This window comes from Primulina eburnea, chromosome 12, assembly GCF_022965805.1.
Source record: "Primulina eburnea isolate SZY01 chromosome 12, ASM2296580v1, whole genome shotgun sequence".
Taxonomy (NCBI): Eukaryota; Viridiplantae; Streptophyta; class Magnoliopsida; order Lamiales; family Gesneriaceae; genus Primulina; species Primulina eburnea.
In genome coordinates, this window is record NC_133112.1 from 16,462,106 (window position 1) to 16,487,720 (window position 25,615).

General features: G+C 39.2%; 1 protein-coding gene across 1 annotated transcript; it reads right to left on the minus strand.

The window, feature by feature from the left end:
- Positions 1–17,796: 17,796 nt before the first annotated feature.
- LOC140806697 (uncharacterized) lies at positions 17,797–18,315 on the minus strand. The gene has a single exon (XM_073163242.1). It carries the CDS (start codon positions 18,313–18,315, stop codon positions 17,797–17,799), a length of 519 nt encoding a protein of 172 aa, XP_073019343.1.
- Between the last annotated feature and the right edge of the window lie 7,300 nt (positions 18,316–25,615).

The window sequence follows — 25,615 nt, forward strand, 5'->3', positions numbered from 1 at the left end:
CTGATGAACCGAGTCTTCCGAGATTTTCTGGATCAGTTTGTGGTGGTTTTCATTGACGATATCTTGATCTTTTCCCACAGTGTGGAAGAGCATGCCCAACACTTGAGGATTGTGTTGAAGATTCTTCGCGAGAAGCAATTGTATGCTAAGCTGAGTAAGTGCGAGTTCTGGATTGATCGTGTGGTATTCCTTGGTCACGTGATTTCCAAGGAAGGAGTTTCTGTGGATCCCAGCAAGATTGAAGCAGTGCTGAATTGGTCACGTCCGACGACGGTGGCTGAGATCCGTAGTTTTCTAGGTCTGGCAGGGTATTATCGTCGCTTCATCGTGAATTTCTCTCAGATAGCCAGACCATTGACGCAACTTACTCGGAGGGATGTTCCATTTGAGTGGTCATCCGAGTGCGAAGATAGTTTCAGAGAGCTTCGTCGACTTCTGACTTCCGCACCTGTTTTGGCGTTACCGTCAGGATCTGATGGTTTCAGTGTTTACACCGATGCCTCCACTCAAGGCTTAGGGTGTGTGTTGACGCAAAACGGTCATGTGATTGCTTATGCTTCCAGACAGCTGAAATCTCACGAGGAGAAGTATCCCACTCATGATCTGGAATTGGCAGCTATTGTGTTTGCGCTGAAGATTTGGCGTCATTATTTGTACGGTGTTCAGTTTGAAATCTTTACTGATCATAAGAGTCTGAAATATCTGTTCACTCAGGCTGAGTTGAACATGAGGCAACGTCGTTGGATGGATTTGCTGAAGGATTATGATTGCGAGATCAAGTACCATCCAGGTTCTGCGAATCTCACAGCTGATGCGCTTAGTCGCAAGGTGAGAGCCTCTGCACTTCAGATTTGTGCTATGACTAGTGCCATCCAGGATAGTTGCTCGTTGGGGTTTAACTTCAAGCATCGGAAAGGTAAGGAGAGCATTCGTGTTGCTACCATTTTATCTGAGCCCAATTTGTTCACTCGGATTCGAGAAGCTCAGATGTCTGATCTCAAGACTCAGAGATTAGCTCGGTTAGTTGGTGGTGATAGCCATTTCCATTATCAGTCCAATGGTCTTCTGTGCTTATCTAATCGGGTTGTAGTACCAGAGGATGACACTTTGAGGGACGAGATATTGTCTCAGGCGCATCGAAGCAAGTTAAGTGTTCATCCAGGAAGCAACAAGATGTATAGAGACTTGAGGATGCGGTTTTGGTGGAAAGGGATGAAGCGCAGCGTGTATCAGTTTGTCTCCAAGTGTCTAGTTTGCCAGCAGGTTAAGGCAGAGCACCGTCGACCGGGAGAATTGTTGTTGAACTTACCTATTCCAGAATGGAAGTGGGAGCATATTACGATGGATTTCATTACTCACTTGCCATTATCTTCGAGGAACAGCGATGCTATCTGGGTAGTGGTGGATCGACTCACCAAGTCTGCTCATTTTCTGCCGTATAATCGTGACTTCACTTTCGATCGTATGGCTCGATTGTACATTCAGGAGATTGTACGTTTGCATGGAGTGCCTGTCAGTATTGTTAGTGACAGAGATCCTCGTTTTACCTCACGGTTTTGGGGTAGTTTCCAGTCAGCTTTGGGTACTACACTGAGTCTGAGTACTGCTTATCATCCGGAGACTGACGGTCAATCAGAGAGGACTATCCGTACGCTTGAGGATATGTTGCGAGCCTGTGTTATGGATTTCGGACCCGCTTGGCAGGATCATTTGCCTTTGATTGAGTTCGCGTACAACAACAGCTATCATCGTAGTATTGGTATGGCACCATTTGAGGCGTTGTACGGGCGACGTTGTCGTACTCCATTATTCTGGGATGAAGTCGGGGAACGACAGGTAGAGGGACCGGAGTTAGTCCAGCAGGCTATAGATAAGGTTGCAGTAATCAAGAAGCGGATTAAGACTGCTCAGGATCGACAGGCTAGTTATGCGAACACAAAGCGTCGACCTCTTCATTTTCAGCCAGGTGAGAAGGTGTTTCTCCGAGTTTCGCCTTTTCGCAGGATTTTGAGATTTGGTCTCAAGGGTAAGCTGTCTCCGAGATTTATTGGTCCATTCGAGATACTGGAATGTGTGGGAGATTTAGCTTACAGACTTGCGTTGCCGCCGTACCTATCAAGTATTCATGATGTGTTCCACGTATCCTTGTTGAGACGTTATGTAGCAGATGAGTCGCACATCTTACATCCATCTGAAGTTCAACTTGATACGGATTTGTCTTACGTGGAGCGACCAGTTCAGATTCTAGATCGCAAAGATAAGGTGTTGCGGAATAAGATCATTCCTCTTGTCTTAGTGCAGTGGCAGCGTCGAGGCACTGAAGAAGCCACTTGGGAGTTAGAGAGTCGTATGCGTTCGGAGCATCCAGAGCTCTTTTGAGTTGTGCTTTGTATAAGTTGTGTTTTCAGTTGTAATCATAGTATCAGTTGTATTCAACAACAATTGAGATGTATTAATGATGTTGTTATTTCGTTTTGTTCATTCTCTAAGCCTGATTTCGAGGACGAAATCTTTTAAGGGGGGGAGAATGTAGTAGCCCGAATTCCAAATTGGGTAATTAACGGAGTAATGGTGATTAAGAAGGTTTAAGGTGTAATTTTGGCTATGGTCATGATCGGACGGACCGAAGAGGGTTCGGAAGCACCGAAGAGTTCGGACGATCCGAAGTGTAGTTCGGTGAATCCGATCATAGGTGTCAAGTGTTGATCGACACGTCATTTTCCATGCATGTTCGGACGGTCCGAAGTGTATGATCGGAGGATCCGATCATGAGCTGTCAAGAGCCAATGGACACGTAGCGTTCGGACGTTCCGAAGTGTTGTTCGGAGGATCCGAACATGGCCTATAAATAGTGCTCGGATTTCCTCATTTTGACTTGCCAATTTCTTGAGTTTTCTCTCATTTTGGAGAGTTTGGAAGGTTTCTAGGGTTAGTTGTTGGTCGAGCGATAGCTAAGAGCTGCCAGGAGTAGTAGCGTAGCGGCGCCTGAGTTTCAAGGCAATCGACATCAAAGGGCTGTCGACGGACGAAGGTAAACCCTAAACCTTTGGTAGTACTAGGGAGTACTGGTTTTGCTAGTCGAGCATGGTAGTATTGATTGAGTATGCTTTTGATGCGTAGGCTTGTGCTAGACCTGATTAGCGGTGTTGCGTAAGGCTAGGCTTGCTGTGATAGAGGTACGAAAGTACTATCCGAGATATCCTGGTTGAGTATACATTCATATATGTGTTGCATGAGTATTTGCTGCATTGTTATATGTCATATGATGCATGCTATTATGTCACGAGTTATGATGCATATTGCATATCATGTTGAGCCGTATCTCCTTCGAGATAGCCTTTACTGTTGAGCTGTATCTCTTTCGAGATAAGCTATATCTTGGGGCCGCTCAGCCCTGTCTTGTGGACGCATGGACACCGAGAGTACACAGTGGCCGACGGGTCGGGAGGGCTTCGGTGGTCCGGGACATTTTAGGTCCACGTCTGTCTTGTAGTGGATGCAGTGACCCAGAGGTTGGACCGCGCGGCACTATCCACTTGGCGCCTCTAGACTGAGCATTTTGAGATCCTTTGTGATTCCTGTTTCTTGACTACCCTGGTATCATATCATAGCATGTGCATTTCATATAGGTTTGTATACTCATACTTTAGTACTGGGCGTTCTTATCGCTCACGTCCTCGGTTTTGTTTATTCTTGGACACCCCATTCCCACGGGGCAGGCCTCAGGTTGGATGGCTCAGGAGGAGCAGGAGGAGGACGTTGAGTAGCTGGTTGGTTTAGTTTTCAGTGTTTTCCGTTTGATTCGATATGGTTGTATTGGATATTTCATTTTGAGTTAGTCTAGACTTCGATTTCGATTGGGTTGTATAACTATTGTTGTTGGCCATATTTCCGCTGTTATCTCTGATTATAATTAATTAGGTTAATTGCATGCTTAGTTTTTGATTAGTAGGTGATTCTGGAACGGGTCACTACAAGTAAGAAGCAAACATCTATAGCAACTTCCACAACTGAAGCAGAATATCTTGCTGCTGGATGCTGCTATGCTCAACTGCTCTGGATTCAGCAACAACTGAAAGATTATGGTGTTGATGCAAAGGAATCTCCCATATTCTGTGACAACACAAGCACAATTGCTTTTACCTATAATCCAGTTCTTCACTCCAGGACTAAGCACATAGATGTCAGACATCACTTCATCTGAGATCATACCCTGAAGAAGAACATCAGACTGGAATACGTCTCAACTGAGCAGCAAGCAGCTGATATCTTCACCAAACCATTGGGCGAGACTAAGTTTTCTCATTTTCGCAATATACTTGGATTAATTGATTTATCCTAATCAGTTGTTATTGTTGTCTTGGTTCTTAATTCATCTTTCAGTTTTACTGTCATTTACTGATTCTGTTAGAATTATTAGGGATTTTCTGTTTTTATTATTGATTATTCATTTGTTTCTGGATCTATTAGTTGTCATCTTATCTAGTTGGTTGTTAGGCGATCCTAGTTTCATGCTAGGTTTATATTTCGGTTTCCTTCTCTCTCTTGTACTATATAGCCGCGGCTATCCCTTCAATAAACTATAAGAGATTTATATTCTTAAAACCTACAGATTCTTCAGTTAGTTGTTTATTTAAATGAATCTCAACTGATGTCAGTTAATCTTCTATCAGTTAGTGTTTCATCAGTTCATCAGTTCATCTATTATTGAAATTTATTACTTGCAGGAAAAAGAAACATCAAGTTACACCAAAATAAATATTTCTTTCAACGATAAATATTCGCTTGGATTACATTGTCATATTTTTCTTCTACATCATCTATCCACATTCTCAGCCAAACTGATAGAGCTGAGGAAGATGTCTTACAAAAGCTGTGCGAAGAAGCTATGCGATTGAGAATCTCCAGTTCCTTTTGAAGCATCAGTTGATGGATATGACCATCTTTAAAGACGTCCACCCACACAGCGATATTCAAGCGTTCCCGCACTTCTGTCAACTGTTCCACCAGTCTGGGAGTGGTAGCCTCTCCAGAGTTATACAGGAACTCAAGCTCCTGTAATTTTTCCCAGTAGGGAAGACTGGTGTAGAAGACTTCATCTTCGAGAGCCGCCTTCCTAGCTTCCAGAGAAAATGGAGAACCACTCGACCCACTCGCATCTGCCATTTTTTTCTTGAATGTTTTCTCTTTCTTCCACCAATATAACTGAAACTAACAATATCACTTCTATTTATAGCAGATTTTCAAGGAAGCTGAAGGGTCGTCAACGTGTCATCAGTAAATAATATCTCTGATATTTACTTTTCGCGTTAATTATTTTATGCATTTATTTAAGGGAAATATTGGTTTTAAGAGGTTAACTGAGAATACAATTGATTAGTCAGCTCTCTACTGAAAGGACACAGTAACAACTGATCGTTCAGTTGAGCTTCTCACTAATCTTCTCATATAAGTTAATTAATTAAAACTATTATATTCAAAATCAAGCGACGTGACTGTCTTTCAAGCATTAAATGCTGCCTTTCAGTAAATGATTAGTGTCAACGTGGACACCTTTGAAACCGTTCAAATACACACGCATTTGGCACACGTACACACGAATTTATTTAAAATTTTCTTGGACTGACACGTGTCCAAAAATTCGAACAGTCACTTACAAAAGGATTTTTACCGCTTCATTTCAGTTTCTCTTTACGCTTATCCACAATCTTTTGAGAGTAAGAACAAATTTCATCCTTCAATTTTCTTTTCAGGAATTCATTCAGTTCTCAATGGCAACTCAAATTCCAGCTTATATGCTAAATGCTATGGCTATCAATTTTGGGTCAATGCTATCCTTCGGGGATGATGATGTCAAGAAAGTTTTTCAAAAACTTGTAGACTGCTGGATTACGGACGTTCTTGGGAAAATCATCTCAAGAAATCTACCAAAAAGAACTTCAGGATTTCTACTCCACCGGTATGGTCAACTCTGATGGCAACATAGTTTCTACTGTCAATGATCAGTCTCTGACCATCAGTGAAGACTCCTTTGGAGAAATTTTCTCTCTACCCTCTGATGGATTGGCACATCTCTCGGATGTTAAAGCTTCTGATATTGAAGAGATGCAAACTTCACTTTCCGCTGATGGACGGAAGATCAAAGTCTCCGATCCAAAGAAAGAACTGAAGTATGAAGTTCAGTTACTTGCTGATGTTGTAGCCAAAGGGCTTTTGGCAAAAGCTGGATCGTTTGCTGCCCTTACCTTGGAGAAATTTCAAGCCATCTCTGTTATTATGGCTGATCGTCAATTCAACTAGAAGCATCTCATATTTAATATTCTGAAGAATATGTTCCTGTCTTCCAAACAATCCAAGGGTTTTGCTGTGCAACTCAGCTATCTGCTGAAAACAAAAGGGTTAGTGGCTGATGATTCAGAAAGATCATCAAAGTTTAAAGTTTTTAATGCGAAGAAAACTATGCCACTAAAGACCAAACTGGACATTTCTCCTGCTCAATTTGCCAAGATCAAACAGGAGATTGAGACTGGTCAAGCGGCCCCAAAATCCGTGAAGAAGGCCAAAACTTTGGCTCAACTGAAGGTAGCAAAGAGGAAATTAATTTTGAGTGCATCTGATTCAGAGAAAACTCCATCCCCACAGATTGCCAAGAAACCTAGAACCCAAAGGGTTAAATCTTCATCTACCGAGGTATCCATTCCTACTGATACGATAATTTCTTCATATGCTCAGCAACCAATAGAAGCAGTCCCATTGAAAATCATTCCACCAGAAGCTTCAGTTGGTGCCAAAAAGGAATCAGTTAGGACCAAAGCGCCTCTGATTCAGATCACTCGCCCTGCTAGTGTGGCACCTGCTCGACCCAAAGAGATAAAATTTATAGAGCTGGTGGAATCAACTCGAACAGGATTGGAAATCCCTCACATTCCGAGTACTGATAAAGACAAGGGTCAGCTGATTGAAGAGCCCAGACCTTCCAATGCCATTCAGACACATATTGACCTTGTTTGGGCAAAGGTTAATAGTTTTGCAGCTTAAAAAATTCAGTCCTATGATGCTTGGACAGCTTTTCGCACACAAGTTTTTGCCAAGCAACTGAAGAAGAAATCACAGCTGAACACCTTTATCAAATTGGAAGCATTTGTTCTAAGAACGGTGAAAGCTGAAACAATTGCTCAGGCTATAGAAAGAAAAACTTATTTGTTTGATCAGATGAGAGCAAAGAAGTTAGCACAAATTCTTCATAAGCTGAAAACTATCTACATTCCAACAAGTCCTACTGCGTATGCTGATCAAGCAGTAATTACTCAGCTTGATACTGATTTGCTTGGGTTACAATCTAAGATAAAATTTTGGGAAATAGATCAAGAATTAGTTCTTCATCAAGGCGATTCAGATAATGATGAAGAGGAAATAATTGAGGAACCGACTTCTGAGCAGCAAAAACCATCCTCTGAACAAGTTCTTGTTCCAACTGACGAGCCAGCTCAGAACTTGCCTCAACCATCTCCTGCTGAACAGCAACTGTACACTGAAGCCGAGCTTTCCTTTGCAAACATTGAGGAAATTATCCAAGCAGTGGTGCAGGATACTAAATTGAGTGAACCTATGTCTAATCCAGTTGATCACTCTGCTGATCAAATCAATCCAGAGGTCACCATCTCTTCAGAAGAACCAGTTCAGCAAGGTATATTTGCTGAACAAGCTATTTCAACTTATGTGCCGATTGATTCTCAAGTTCATTCTTTAGAGGCACCAGTTTTAGTTTCATCACCATCTGCTATTCATCAAGCCAGTTCTTCTGCCGATCAGAATCCACCCTCATCGTCTCCACTTCAAGGAGAAATCATTGTAACTGATGTTCCAGTTCAGAATTGTGGGGACCCGGACGCTAATCAAGTTCTTAATCATGTTTGGGACTAATTAATCAATTATAAAACAGGGTCTAAATTTTTTTTTCTTTTTAAAATACAAAGCGGAAACGTAATGTAATTAAATTCAAATTACATATTAAACATAAACATACACATCCTGTATTATCTACACGGATTCAACTAGGTTCAACTACATATCAGTGCTGAATCCTAAGTTGTTTCGAAGCCCGGATCTCCACGCTATCTAGTCCAGCCTCTTTCTTTTCTTGACCCTGAACCTGCCCCACCTGTTGTCATGCACACATACAAAACAAGACAACAGCCGGATAACTCCGGTGAGAATAAATCTCAGTATAAACAATGTAAACATGCAATCATATAAAAACATATATAAAAGCATATAAGCAATAATCATAACATGTATCAAATCAGAACATGAAGCAATATCAAGAATAACTCTTATTCTAAACATGTACCATCATCAGGAACATAATCAACATCAAATAATATAAATCAATATCAAGCAATGCAATGAATCACACTCAGACTCAAACTTAACTCAAACAACGCGTCGTCTCAGACTCGACTCAACTCTAACCTAGGGATCCCGATGTCTGGATATAGGTAATTATATCGAATCTCAGTCGATAGGAATGAATCAATCCCTAAACGGCATCGATATAATTAATATCTCCAGTGTCTGGGCGAATCAGCCGCAGAATTGACGACTCAGTCAATAACCTGACGAATCAGCCAGTAATTAGGCGAATCAGCCAATAATCAGACAACTCAGCCTGTAATTAAGCGAATCAGCTTAAGTTTAGACGAATCAGTCAATAACCCGACGAATCAGCCGGTGACTAGGCGAATCAGCCTATGACTCAACGACTCAGAAATCAATACATACAGTCAGTATCTAAGCAAATCAATCAATGACTAGCGAATCAGCAGTCCTTACGTGCAGTGGCTATAATCAATAGACAACAAACATCAATCTTATCAATTACAAGAATCAATGTAATAACTAAGTATGTGATTTAGGGAAACTCGAGTCAAACCTTCCTCGAGTTGTGCAATCCCAACTCAACATTAATTTATACCTTTTACTCTGATACTTTGACTCTGTCGAAGTCTCGAACCCAAGCCTGTCAATACTCAATGTCCAGTTGTAGCCTACGTCGATAGGAACTCAATACCGAAATCGGATTCAAAATCGAACGGACGGATTTCTCACAAAAGGCGTAAGGATTTTCAACCCTTCTCTAGAGGCTTTTCTCGATTCTCATCTTCTGAATTCTGAATGAATTTTGCATGTTTATATATATATATATATATTTATATATATATATATATATGGATATATATATATATATCTCGGACATGCATGATGGCAAATGGCTCATTCTCCATTTTCCACGTCTCGCGCTCGGGCGGTAATAAATTTCCGCCCGGGCGCGAGCTCGGCGCTCGGGCGGTCAAGATCTGCCGCCCGGGCGCGGGGAGTTCTGTCTCCTTGCCCTATACGATGGCGCTCGGGCGGTTAAATATTACCGCCCGGGCGCCAAGCTTTCTGCCCGGAACATCTTTGGTTGAACATTGGCGCTCGGGCGGTCATCTTCTACCGCTCGGGCGCCATACTTACTGCCCGAACTTCACATAATTCATATGTTTCAACCAATTTGGTCTCGGAGTGGCCCAACTATACTCCCATCCATTCATCGTCGATAAATCATCTCAGATTACGTTAATCATCTCAGATTACGTTAATCAAATTCTTGGGCATTACATTTCTCCCCCTCTAAGATATGATTTCGTCCTCGAAATCACTAGGCAATCAAATCATATCAATAAGAAGGTATACAGAAGAAGCTAACTAAATAACACATATCAGTGAAATAACTCTGGGAATCTCTATCTCATATCAGACTCAATCTCCCAGATAGCTTCTTCAATGCCATGACAACTCCACTGAATCCTCATAGTGGAATAGTTCTCGTTCTGAGCGGCTTATTCTTCCCGATTAAGAATCTAAATCGGTTTCTCAACATATCCCAATGTCTCATTCTATTCAGCCTCGCCTGGCTAAATAACACGTGAAGCATCAGAAAGATATTTACTCAAGAATAACCATGAAAAACACCATGTACTCCAGCTAAGGAAGGCGGTAACGCGAGTCGATAGGCACGATCTCCTATCTTCTCCAGAATCTCGTACGGCCCAATATATCGTGGAGACCGTTTCCCTTTCTTACCAAATCTGGCAATTCTTCTGAAAGGTGAAATTTTCAAAAATACTCGATCTCCAGCCTCAAATACTCACGGTCATCGTCAGACATTGGTATATCTGGCTTATTTATCTTGGGCTGCCTTCACTCTTTTCTGAATCAGCTTCACATTTTTCAGTCATATCCCTGATCATGTCAGGTCCGATCTGAGGAACTTCAGAGATATCATTCTACTAAAGAGGGGATCGACACCTCTTTTCGTACTACGCTTCGAAAGAAGTCATTACAATACTCTGTTGTGGTACCAAACTCACCAAATGGCAATGAATCTTGCCAGCTAGTGCCAATATCAAGTACTACTGCTCTCAGCATATCCTCCAATATCAGGATCGTCTGCTCAGACTATCCCTCGGTCTGTGGATGATTGCGGTACTAAAAGGTAACTTTATACCTAAAGCCTACTGCAAACTCTGTCCAACGTACGTTATAAACCAAAAATTACGGTCTACTACAATCGACTTTGGCACTCTATGCAGTCTGATCACTCATCTGACATAAATTTCAGTCATCTGGTCATATCGGTACATCATCTTGTACTGAATAAGGCATGCGAATTGGTCAATCGATCAATCACAACCCAAATCGCATCACAACCTCGGGAGGATCTCAGTAATCTCATTACAAAATTCATGGAATTGTGATCTCCTTTCCTTACAGGAATAGTCAAACTCTGTAGTAGTCCTCCGGTTTTCTTTCTCTCAGCTTCCACCTATTGACAATTCAGACATTTGGCTACAAATTCAGCTATAATAGCTTTCATTTGTTTCCACCAACACTGTCTTCTATCTGATTCAAACCCGAATTCAGAATAGCAACACTATTCAGTCGGATTCAAGACATCACTCATTAGTACCGATCTGCTAAACTCATAAAACCGCAAATATCTGACACTGATATCCACCTTGGTCACTAAGCACGGTTAAATCAATCTCTCTGACTGAAATCAGATCTGAAATCTTATCGGGGGAAAACAATCAATAACTTTCATATCATTGGTAAATCAGCCAATGATAGACTCAACTTCAGTAAATCAACTGAATACATAAGGAGTTATTCTGCTCCTTTCTGTACTAATCGAATCATAGTTAGTACGAATTATCAAAGGAATTCTCAATCTAGAATCCTTATCGTACAATATTCATCCCTTGGCCATCTCAGGTTCAATTCTCACCCTCTTCTAAAATTAATCTAGGGTAGCTCTGTATCTGATCCGCATATCAATATCCGTAATGCAGTCCCACACTCAGACATCATCGGTACAATACTAGTTACCATATATTCTAACTCGATCTCATTCTTATCCTACTGTAGTATACCAGATCTAACAGAACTCACTGATACCAGATCTTTTCTCAAAGGAACAGAAACATATACTACAGTAACTAGGGATTCAACAGATAATGCAGGGATCAATGCAAATTTTTCAGAAATAAAAATATGTGAAGCACCGGTATCCCTCAATACATATGCAGGATAATCAAACAAATCAGTTACCTGCAACATTGTCATCTGGTGCTTCCTGAGCCTGCTCCTCGGTCAAAGCAAATACTCTGGCCTGCTGTCTAGGAGGCTGGCCAACTGTCTGGCTTCCTCCTGGCCTCTGCTGTGACTGAGATGGTGCTGGCTGAAATGAAGGAACAGCAGCTGATTATCTACTCCCTTGTGCTACTGATCCAAATGATTCGACTCCCTGGAATCTTTGGGAACCCCTCTGTGGACACACTCTGGAAAAATGTCCCTGTTGTTTGCAGAAGTGGCAGCTACCAAGTACTCCTTGGCATTGTTCAGTGGAATGTCTCCCTCCACAATTTCCGCAATAAGCTCCAGTATAACTCTGTTGGGGACCACTAGAACTAGAGGAACTGCCGCCAGACTTCTTAAACTGCTTTCCTCTAGCCTTCAGAAATTCTTTCTTTCCACCACTACTATCACTCTCAAATCTGGGAGGTGGTTGCGGTGGTCTCCACTCTTGAGAAACAAATGCAGCTCCTCTCTGCCTTATCAGGCCTGCTTCAGCGCCCTTTGCTCTATTCATGGCATCAGCAAAGTTATTTGGTCGCCCTGTGTTCACCAATGTAAAGATATCAGGATTCAAGCCATTGATGAACTGATCAGCCACGGCTTCATCATTATCAGCCACATGTGGAGCGAACTTCAACAAGGTAGAGAACTTGGTCACGTATTCTTCAATGTTCAGCTGACCCTGTCTCAAATTGGCAAACTCTGCCCCCTTGTCTTTCCTGTACGACACTGGGAAAAATCTCTGATAAAATTCAGTTTTAAATACATCCCAAGTAATAGTCGTACCTCGTTGCTCCAAGGCCCTCTTCATCGTACTCCACCAGCTCTTTGCAACATCATGCAACTGGTTCCCAATCAACTTAATTCGACGCTCATCGCTATACTCCAGCAATTCAAACAGCTTTTCGATATCATTCAGCCAACTCTCACACTCAACTGATGTCTCAGTACCTTTCAGAGTGGGTGGTTTGAATGATTGAAACCTCTTCAGCAAGGTTTCCATTGGAGTCGGTGTTACATCCATGGGAGGATTTGATTTACTACCCTGTTCTGGTATTCGTCTAGGAGGCATATCTGAAACTCAAAAGGATTAATAATCCAATCCAACACACCTGTTTCAATTCAGTCTCTCCTCCGATCATCTTACTGCTGATCGAGAATCGGTTCAAATTCATTTCAAATAATACATATTACAAAATCAAGTCAGATAATTCAAGTAACATGTATTATATAAAGCAGTAAGCATGCTAGCATTCACAAGCAAGGAAAGAAAATTCAATCTACCCCGCTCACTAGCCTCTATCTCAGTCTCAAAAATCTACAGTTCTAGTACCTACTGCTCTGATACCACCTGTTGTGGGGACCCGGACGCTAATCAAGTTCTTAATCATGTTTGGGACTAATTAATCAATTATAAAACAGGGTCTAAATTTTTTTTTCTTTTTAAAATACAAAGCGGAAACGTAATGTAATTAAATTCAAATTACATATTAAACATAAACATACACATCCTGTATTATCTACACGGATTCAACTAGGTTCAACTACATATCAGTGCTGAATCCTAAGTTGTTTCGAAGCCCGGATCTCCACGCTATCTAGTCCAGCCTCTTTCTTTTCTTGACCCTGAACCTGCCCCACCTGTTGTCATGCACACATACAAAACAAGACAACAGCCGGATAACTCCGGTGAGAATAAATCTCAGTATAAACAATGTAAACATGCAATCATATAAAAACATATATAAAAGCATATAAGCAATAATCATAACATGTATCAAATCAGAACATGAAGCAATATCAAGAATAACTCTTATTCTAAACATGTACCATCATCAGGAACATAATCAACATCAAATAATATAAATCAATATCAAGCAATGCAATGAATCACACTCAGACTCAAACTTAACTCAAACAACGCGTCGTCTCAGACTCGACTCAACTCTAACCTAGGGATCCCGATGTCTGGATATAGGTAATTATATCGAATCTCAGTCGATAGGAATGAATCAATCCCTAAACGGCATCGATATAATTAATATCTCCAGTGTCTGGGCGAATCAGCCGCAGAATTGACGACTCAGTCAATAACCTGACGAATCAGCCAGTAATTAGGCGAATCAGCCAATAATCAGACAACTCAGCCTGTAATTAAGCGAATCAGCTTAAGTTTAGACGAATCAGTCAATAACCCGACGAATCAGCCGGTGACTAGGCGAATCAGCCTATGACTCAACGACTCAGAAATCAATACATACAGTCAGTATCTAAGCAAATCAATCAATGACTAGCGAATCAGCAGTCCTTACGTGCAGTGGCTATAATCAATAGACAACAAACATCAATCTTATCAATTACAAGAATCAATGTAATAACTAAGTATGTGATTTAGGGAAACTCGAGTCAAACCTTCCTCGAGTTGTGCAATCCCAACTCAACATTAATTTATACCTTTTACTCTGATACTTTGACTCTGTCGAAGTCTCGAACCCAAGCCTGTCAATACTCAATGTCCAGTTGTAGCCTACGTCGATAGGAACTCAATACCGAAATCGGATTCAAAATCGAACGGACGGATTTCTCACAAAAGGCGTAAGGATTTTCAACCCTTCTCTAGAGGCTTTTCTCGATTCTCATCTTCTGAATTCTGAATGAATTTTGCATGTTTATATATATATATATATATATATATATATATATATATATATATATATATATATATATATATATATATGGATATATATATATATCTCGGACATGCATGATGGCAAATGGCTCATTCTCCATTTTCCACGTCTCGCGCTCGGGCGGTAATAAATTTCCGCCCGGGCGCGAGCTCGGCGCTCGGGCGGTCAAGATCTGCCGCCCGGGCGCTGGGGAGTTCTGTCTCCTTGCCCTATACGATGGCGCTCAGGCGGTTAAATATTACCGCCCGGGCGCCAAGCTTTCTGCCCGGAACATCTTTGGTTGAACATTGGCGCTCGGGCGGTCATCTTCTACCGCTCGGGCGCCATACTTACTGCCCGAACTTCACATAATTCATATGTTTCAACCAATTTGGTCTCGGAGTGGCCCAACTATACTCCCATCCATTCATCGTCGATAAATCATCTCAGATTACGTTAATCATCTCAGATTACGTTAATCAAATTCTTGGGCATTACAAGAATGTTGCTGCTACAGTCTCGACTGACCAAGCCTTAGTCATTTCTGAACACACAACAAGAGAACCAGGAACCTCTCATCAGTCTCCTCCTCCATCTTCATCAGATTTTAATCTTATTTTTGAAGAAGTTCAGAATATGCAAGACAGTATGCAACAAATGCTTACTGCCATCTCAAAAATTCAGAACACTCAGCTGTCACACACTCTGAAGTTGGACCATTCTCATCAGTTCAACTCAGAAAAACTGAACGACATACAAGCTGTTGTTACCTCTCTGTCATTCGCAGTTGAAGATATACAGAAAAACATAGGGATACTTTCAAGTCTCACTGCCACTCAAAACTCTATCAACAAACGAGTTGACAGTGTGGAGTCTCTTGTCTCAAGGAAGATAGATTTGCTTCAAGTCGCAATGACTACTACTATCAGCAATATTTCCGACTCTGTTCAGCTCCTATCAATTGACGTTCGGAAATTATCTACTAAGATGGAGCTATTTGACAAAAAGGGGGAAGAGCCTTAAACTTATTTTAGAAAAGCAGAAGAATATTAAATTCTTGTATTTGTGAAGAATATGAGTTCAGTTGAATCTACATCTTATTTTATCTACAAGAGTTCAATTAATCAGTTATATATTCTCTAAGTTTTGTCAAACACCACAAAGGGGGAAATTGTTGAAAACTAAATTCCGGTGTTTTGACAAAAAGACTTACCAACTGAACTAAGCAACTGAATTGATCATCAACTGAACACGTCATCTGCTGAATTCAGTTAACTGTTCGATACAACTGAAGTTCATTCTCGGCAACTGATTCTTTACCAGCTGATCTCTCAGCTGTACACTTCATCAGTTGAAAGCGACAACTGACAAATAGTACAAATACCTGCAACTAGTAGTGGAACGCCGCATTACAGAATGAACACTGTACGACTGATAGAGCATATCGACGTGGCAATCAACGGTTAAAATATTCAAACATTCTTTAATGTTACTGTTGAGAGGAGAGCCTATAAATAGTCGAAGGCAACAACTGAAGAACCCCCCGACTTTCAGTTATCTTATTTTACTTGCTGTCATGCTGCAAAAATATCTACTTGCATTCAGAAATCAAAGCTCACGCTTATCAGTTATATCAGTAGTATTCAAGACTACATCCTCGAGCTTAAATAGCACTTTGTAATCTTTGATATATTTTCTAAGTTGTGCTAAGATCAGTTACGATCTGTAAAAGTGTTGCATACTAAGAGTTTCAGTTTTTGCAAAGTGATAAGTCCAAACTGAAGTGGGTCAATGCAGTGTTTTGTATTTGATCAAAGTCTTTTAGTGAATATCCTATCTTCGTGATAGAAGGGGTGACGTAGTAGTTATTCATGTCTCCGAACATCCTGAAACAAATTGTGGTGTCATTACTTCAGTTGTCATTTTCAGTTAGATACTCTATCTTTCAGTCAGTTTATTTTCCGCAACTGTTTTATTCAGTTTAACTGATTGTTATTGACCGACGGGATATCTAGTTTTAGTTTGTAACAAAACTGAACTCATATTGTCGAAGAATATTTAAATTCGAGCAGTGTTTATTCAACCCTCCCCTTCTAAACACTCTTTATTCGATTAACCGATCCTGTCACATAGGCTCCTGATAATCTCATCGTAATAAACATTTCCAGTAATCAATGCAGTATATTCGTCATTTTCAAAACTCGGCATATTGTAAATATCATTAATGGTTGCCGAATCGAAATATACCAATTGCCCTCGTACCAGAACTCTGTATTCCTCGTGCTTGATTCTCAAATTAGCATAGAATTCTCGGACTACGGGTATAACTGCATCCGGCGGTGACTGTGCTATATATACCCATCCCCTTCGCACAACTTCCTCAATTATATCGCGGTCAAGGTTGCTCATATCTAGCCCTCTTTCATTAATAATCGATCGAGACATGGTGCTCTCATATCCCTGAAAGGCTTCCTCGTTCCAAAATTTATGAGCATCGTAGGAACGAGACGAGGAAGCCATATCCTTTGATCTTTTTCTAGGCGGCAAGATTATGAACACTATCCACATTTATAATCAACAATATAGACACAAATCTAGACACAATGGCACCAACAATTGCTTGAATGTTGAAAATAACCCAAACTATAGCCAAGTAAAGGAGTCGGTAACCTTGATTGAAGAAAACAACTAGAAGGCGACGCTCGGCGGCAGTAGGCGGCGGCGTGGATAGTGGCGGCGGAGTGGAGGAGCGGCGGCTGTGGTGGGTGTGGAGATGATGGGGGAGCTTTTGTAATGAGGGAGAGTTTTGAGAGGATGAGTGTTTGAGGAGATGGTGGTGTGGAATAATAGAAGGATGATTTGAGTGGTGATAAGGGTTTAGTGGAGGAGAGGAGAATGGAGGCGGTGGCTTTGTGAGAAAGATGAGTTTATGAGTGAAATTTCGTGAGTAAGGGTTTAAAAAGAAAAAGTGGGGCTGGTGCGCGGTGCGCGCGGTCGCGCATGATGTGGCGCGGTCGCGCGCGCCTCTCAGGTTTCGCTTCAATAATGGAGCGCGCGCGATTGTGCGTGATGTGGCGCGGCCGTGCGCGCGCTTCTGGCTGTCTTCAATATTGAGGGCACGCGGTCGCGCGAGTTGTGATGCGATGGAGGTTCTGGTTTTCCCACTGGTTGTAAGCGCGCTGCTGCGTGAGATGCTGCGCGGTGGCGCGCTTGCGTTGTAAAATTATATATATATATATTTATATATATATATATATATATATATATATATATAATAACACCTGCAAAATTAAAGCAATTCAAATTACTACGAAAAAATAAATAATTAAAATCAACCAAAAAAACTTAAAATGAAATAGAATGAAACAAAAAGAGTGCGAAAAATAATCGTGGGTTGCCTCCCACGCAGCGCTTGGTTTAACGTCGTCAGCCCGACTACCAATTCTGTTCAATTAGGTTCACCCAGACTAAGATTGTCAATATTCCTCACTTCAGTTCCATAGTACTCCTTAACCCGCTGTCCATTGACCTTGAAAGTTCGTCCATCACTGCATCTCAGCTCGATAGCCCCATGAGGATATACTGTTTCTACTACAAATGGCCCTGACCAACGCGATTTCAGCTTACCAGGAAACAACTTCAAACGAGAATTGAATAGCAGTACTTGTCCAGGTTTGAGCTCCCTTCGTATAATAATTTTGTCATGCCATTTCTTGGTCTGTTCTTTATAGATCCTAGCATTCTCGTATGCATCATTGTGGAATTCCTCCATCTCATTTAACTGCAGTTTTCTACCGTCGTCAGAAGCTTTCAAATTAAAATTTAATTTCTTCACAGCCCAAAATGCTCTATGCTCCAACTCAAACGGCAGATGACATTCTTTCCCAAATACTATCCTATAGGAAGACATCCCAATAGGCGTCTTGAATGCAGTCCAATAAGCCCATAACGTATCATCCAACTTCATAGCCCAATCCCTCCGGTTGGTGTTGATAGTCTTTTCCAGTATTTGCTTAATTTCCCGGTTGGATACTTCAGCTTGTCCATTCGACTGAGGATGATATGCTAGTGCCACTTTGTGCTTCACATTGTATTTAGCCAAAAGTGAGTTGAAAATTCTATTGCAAAAATGCGTACCTTCGTCACTTATGATGGCTGTCGGTGTTCCAAACCTGGTGAAGATGTTCTTATGCACAAATCACTACAACATGAGAGTCATTAGTATTGATGGTGATTGCTACCACCCATTTCGACACATAATTCTGTTCCAAACAAGAATAATTCAAAATGGATTCCAATATAAATTAAGTGCAAATCTTGCACTTATCAATTATTTAGTTTTAGTATTTTAAAAGATGAAATTATTTACTTAAGTGATTTGTGATTTTAGAATTTTAAAACTTTTAGAGTTGAGCAATTATGCAATTTATTTAAATTAAGGGAAATTATTTTAATTAGCTTGCTAATTAATAATTCAACAAATTTGGCCCTAATTATCTAGTAATCACACGCGCACACAATAACACACATCACTTACTCGTCCAACACACAACACACATACACATTCTTATTTTCAGATTTTGAGAATTTAAAAGAGAGAAACTTAGGGTTCTTGAGAGAACAGCAGCCGCCCCTTTCCTTTGAAGTTCCAGCAAGTTTTCGATGATCTTTATTGCAAGAAAATCGCTCCACGAACGTCCCGAATCAAGCCTCGCACCACTCCGCTTCGATATCGCCGTATCGTGAGTTTTAAACATCAAAGGCACTTATATTCTGTTTTTCCTGCGTCGATCATGTCATAGTATTTATGTTAATGTTTATTATGCGTAAAATTCATGTATGATGTTCATATTTTGAGCAGAAAATTGGTTGGATCATATTTGGAATAATTTTTAGATATAAAATTCTTTTTTCACTGTATTTTGAAAATTGCGATTTTTCGGTCGAGAATTTGGGAAAACTTTCAACATATAAAACGCAAAAATTTTTGATTTCTTCGATTTGATATAAGATTCGAAATATTCGGATATAAATTGAGTGATTTATGGTGTTTTTCGTGGGACTGCTCAAATTATATTTTTTGAAAATTATGTTATTGATGTACTCTTGAAGTTATCTATTGCGGGCTTCGTGGGAAACATTGGGTGACTGCTGCTGCCTTTAAGTATTGTGAGTATGATGTGGGGTTGATGTTTGGTGCTTCGTCTCGGGTCGATAGGCACTCGGTTGCATTAGAAATCGTAGAAAGTATTTTGATGTCAAAATTCAGGTTTATGGATTATGTTGCGTAGTTGTTGTGCGTCGTTGTTTTGGGGACATTTGTTTGAGTTGAATCCTTGTCATAGCGTCCTAAGATGAGTCTCGTTGCATCGGGTCGAGTCGTTTGAGCGTGACTTTTAAAATTGCATCAAAATGTGTTATTTTGGGTTGGTTGTGCGCAGGATTAGCGCCGCAGCGCTCGCCAAGGAGCGCCGCAGCGCCTGTTTTGTGCAAGCCTGGCGCCGCGGCGCTGCCCTTGTGGCGCTGCAGGACTTGTCCTGCGGCATTGCTAGTGCCGCATGGCAGCACTGTCCAGTGCCTAGGCGCTCGTCCATCACTTTTTAAAACACTATTTTAGGCTCATGTCTTCTATGCTTTGGGAAATTTTCGCACATCATTGTAGGATTTGTTTCGGGGGTTGATTTCATTGTTTAGTACAATGATTAAACGAGGTCAAGTCCCGAGCAATTTAGAACGTCATAAGAAAATTGTCATTTTGAGTGGTGAGCACGATTATAATGTCTAAGTATGGAAATTAAGTGCTTGAAATCTTGTTAGTAGGTGCAGCATCGGCCCCAAGCGAGACCCAATGAATTTCTCAACGCCAAGTAAATATGTTCAACGTGCAAAAGCAAATACTTTAAGTTTTTGAGGTATGCTAAATGTCTCGTGACCAAATTATGTATGGGATTGGAAAGCGGTAAAGCATGACCAGGGACCAATCCATCCGTTAAAGCATGAACGGAGATCTCATGTATGTGGCAGTGGATCTTCCCTGTCAGCTCAGTACTGTGGTTTAGTCTGATCAAGCGATTTTATGTATGGGTCACTTGCTTTGAAACATGCCTCTAAGGAAAAATTAGTTTATGTATGCTCAAGTATGTATGATGCAAGCATGTTACGAAAATTTTCATGAGTATGGCACGTCTATGTTATGCTATTACGTTCAAGTTCCAAGCACGTTTTTGTTATCAAGTTCAAGTTCATGTTTCTAGTATGTACGCTCTATTTTGAAGATGCATGTGGTTTTTATTACGTATTACTTGTTACTTCAAGTTTATACGTGTTGAGTCTTTAGACTCATTAGACGTGATCGATGCAAGTGAGGGTGATGTCGAGGAGACTAGGGGTGGGGACCAAGGAGCTGACTTGGACTGAGCAGGAGGCTAGATTCGAGGACCGCTCATGTTTTAAGAATTCATGAAAGTTTCAAATACTCTGATTTCATGTTTTTTTACGATGTTTTAAACAAGTATTTCCGTTAGCAAAATTCCTTTGATGGTCTTTTATTTCATATATTTTTAGATGGTTGGCAAATGTTTTTAGACGAACATGACATCTTATTGCGAATTCGAAAGTTTATTTTATATTTAAGAAAATTTTTATTTTTCCGCAAATTTCAAAGTAGTTTTAAAGTGTGGTACGTTACACATGTAATTTGAATTTTCTAGATCTTACACATATTTTCTCTCAAAATTAAGAAACGAATCCATTAAAATGCTTGCATAACAAATATAAATCATATAATAGAGCTACCTTTATACTCGCATCTATCCATAAATGTAAAATTTGAAGATCTATGTTCCATTTCTCCAAGAAATTGAACAAAAACCTTGGTAAAAAATTTCACACTAAACCAGAACGAAAAGTTGTCTTAATTAATTTATTAATAAAAATGACAATCCCAAGTTTAGTTTGAAACGAAGGTCTGTAAATCCATCACAAATTTATATATAATAGCACAAATTATTAAAAAAATAAGAAACATGAAAACACATTTAGGATAATCAAAACACAATAATAAATGATACACAATTTCATAACTAACACATCATAGATGATAGAGGTGTCAAGATCCGACACGACCCACTAACCTGACACGATTTAACAAGAAAAAAATAAGGTTTGGATTTTGGGTTTTCGGGTTCGGGTCAGATCGGGTTGGACCCGATAGCTGACTTAGAAAAAATTATCGGGTTGGGTTGGGTTCGGTTGACCCGAAAATTTATTTTCTTTTAAAAATATATATATAATTAATAAATATTGCCTACATTTTTTTATATATTTTATGTCTGAAAAAATATTTATTGTATATTTATATAATAAATTTTCCTAATTTAATAATTATTTTAAACATTTTTTATTTTTTAAATAATTGTTTATTTGATTTAATTTTGAATTTTATTTATTTTTCTTTAAAAAAATTCAAAATCAGTTTATACGGGTTGATGGGTTGATCATGTTCAGGTTGAGAATTTTCAGGTTGGCTCGGATTCGGGTTGAGCAATTTTTGAATAGTACTATTACTCAATCCGAGCCAACTAGTACTATTAGTGAACTCGACCCGACCCACCCGACCCAACCTGAATTGACAGCCTTAATAAATGATAAACAAAATAGGCAAAAACTTGTGTGAGACGGTCTCACGGGTCGTATTTTGTGAGACGGATCTTTATTTGGATAATCCATGGAAAAGTATTACTTTTTATGCTAAGAGTATTACTTTTTATTGTGAATATGAGTAGGGTTGACCCGTCTCACAGATTGTGATCCGTGAGACGGTCTCACATGAGACCTACTCAACAAAATATTACTTTACATGTAAACATTGAGTCAATCAGAAAACTAGGTCATGGCCATCACGTGGCGGACAACCTAATCTGAATCCCCAACAAAATTGCACCTCAAATTACAAAGCTTTCAACTTTAAATTATTAAAAGCTACGTATGAAAACTTTCAAATGAAAATAGAAATATTATTTGAAATAATTTATTAAAAAATTACATGATAAAAATCTATTTAGACTACCTAATGCCGACCTATAAGCTACGTATGTAAACTTTCGAATGAAAAGCTATGAGATGTTTTTCACTTTTCAGCATAGCATTACCATTAGGAATTAATACAAATCATAAAGTAAATAATTATACACACAATTATATGATCAAAAGGGTAGCCATGTGTCTTGTATATTGAAATAGAAACCTATCAAATTTGTTTTTTGTTTAGTGTTTTTCCCCATAAATTATAAAATATAAATAATTATAATATTTTATTTTAATTCTTCACGGTATATATATTGAAATTAAAAGTTCAGAAGCCATATTTTCTAATTTTTTAGTTTTTTAACATATTTTTTTGATATAACTTCTCAAATCCAAATAATCCATTTGTCTCGAATCCAGATCAGTATATCTCTCATTCTGTAATTTCAACCCATAGCATTCACATTACCATTTCTGTCCCTGCCTAAAAAATTATTACTAGTATGTAGTGCTACTACTATTACCATAATAAAATAAAAAATTATTTTTGACAGTGATACCTTGAAGATGATTGATATTCACTTATGAGTTAATTATATAAATAATGATAATGATGAAATTAAATATGTGTATATATGGCATTAATGTATCATGTATTATCAAAAGTTGATAATAATACATTATATATTAATATTATAAGAATTTTAATATAATGAATTATAGAGTTCTAGTGGGACAAGGATTAAGAATCTTTATGGGAGTAGGACTCCTGATGAGATCAGGAGTCGCAATCTATAATGCACCATGAGGGGTCACACAAAATTTACATGGAACTCTTGCACACAAAATCAACACAACACTCATCCGCTCCTTCTAAACCAAGTCTCGGCCATCATAATTTCTTGGGAAGAAATTTCGGCCACCTTGTGTTCTTCCGTCGTCGGCCACTGTCGCTGCATCATCTCCGAATTTTATAAATTCAGAAGTCACAGTCTCAACGCACAAATTGCTTGCGATTTCTAATGTAATCCAAGCGAGGAACGTTGCTTCTAATCGTGGACTTGATTAGATGATCAAAACCGGAGTTCTGTTAGTAGGGATTTACAAGGGCTATCTTTGCTTTAAACCCGGAATAGTTTGAAGTACAAGCAAAACAAAAATTTTAAACTTCCGCTGTATCTTAAGTTGGAGAAAACGATGCCCCAACACCAAGATACATCAACTTCACTTGCAAGTATATCATAGTAAATTACAAACAGAATAACTAGGAAATGTTATAAAATCTCTTTGTTTTTTAAAGGAATAATATGCAGGCAAAATGAATGCAAAAGAGTGTTCAGAAATATGATCAAATTTTGATTCAAATTATCTTTAATGCTCTGTATAATGTTATCAATCTGTAGACATATCTTGTTTCAAAAATAGAATGTCTCTTGGTCTAAAAGTCTGATGAATAACATCAAGAACCACAATTTGGAATGCATTGTTCCATGAAAAAGTTCACATCTGTTGCAAAATAGCGTATCAGGCACATAGGCGCAACTTTATGGGCTCCTTCTTACACCTGGGCAACATTCCAGGCCACACCTAACGTGTTGATGCGCCTAAAATGGGAGCCTCAATGCCTGACTTGAGCATAGTGAGATGCTTAGGCCCCTCAGCTATGGCCTGGAAATTTCCAGGCTGCACATGAGGCGCCTTGGCACTTCTCCTGTTGTCTGAGAAATACCAAGGCGTCTTTTAAGGCGCAAATTTTTTTTGTCGAGTTTATTCGTGTTTTTATTTGCTTAATTTTTATTCATTAAGCTAAAAATATTCCAACAATCCACCACATGAATGAAAATTAATACGTGAATGCACGTGATGTCGAAAGAGAGTTTACATGAAAAATATCGCATCAAGAATAAGTAGAGTTTGGCATTGAACATTCCTTAATAGAATATGATCGAATTTACTAGGCCATAAAGTGAAATTACTTTCTTAAACTTCTTTGTGGTTTGTGTAAAACTAGACAAGAATACATACATGATAACTTCTCTACAATTTCTTTTTTGTTTTTCTGATTTTGTCAGTTTTGGCTGTGGAAAAATTCTTGGCTTCACAAGGTTGTCTCACATACATATGTGATCTCCTTTTAAGAGTATCGTTCCATACTCCATCTTTTACAAGTAAATCAACCATTAAAAGCGTAAACTTATCCCCACTACATTTGTAGGAAGGAACACTCTTTGACATAGGAAAGAGACGTAAGTAATTCCCAAGTGCTAACACAAGTTCTCATAATTTAGTTTTATCATCGAACGAAGATCTTGATATCTCTCATTAACAAGTTTGGGTTTCCATTATAAAAACTTTATTTTGTAGGTTTAAACTCATTCCTTATGACAAACTATAAATTTGATCTATATTCAAATATTTTGTAAGCAGATTTGCAAAGTTATCCTTTGGTTTTACATAATAAATAGCCTCACTTGAGATCAATTTTCAGACGTTATTGTGTCTTCGATCAATATGATGAGACTTACCATTACACAGTATTGTTTTTTGTCTTTGAAATTTACAAATGACTGTCACAATGTATTATTATTTCACACTGGTCTTGTCGAACAAGGAATATCCTCTAGAAAGTTGTGAAGTGATTCTGATTATTCTTTAACTTTATCTAGTGCTACAAAATAATATTTCATTGTTGACCTAGCGATGCAAGTTTGTTTGAATGATATCCAAAAGACTGTGCCACCATCAATGATAAAATCTTAGCCAATAGTGGATTTGAATTCTTTGGTGTCTGAAATCCAATTAGTATCACTATATCCACTAGAACCACAGGATAATTAGCATAGTGCAACTCATACTCTAAGGTCTGTCATAAAATTTAAGCACCCTTGTCCAAGCCTTCCAAAAAACTTTACTTAAATTGCTCGTGAATCGACTCAACTTATTTATCGCACAGACGATGTCTTGTTGAGTACAATTTGTAATATATAAGGCTTCTAATAATTATATAATATTCCAACTGGGATACTGGTTGCCCATGATTCTTACTCAAATGAACACTCAAGTCCATAGGCATCTTTATTTGATATTCAACATAGTATGAAAGGAACCGTTGATTTACACAATTGATATCAGAGTCAAGGTTATGTGTTCGATTCCCATTGATTGCGAGGAGTGCAATTATTGGGAGGGAGAATGTTGGGTGCAAATTGTCCCTGCTTGGTAGAGCGATCGAATCGTGGTGC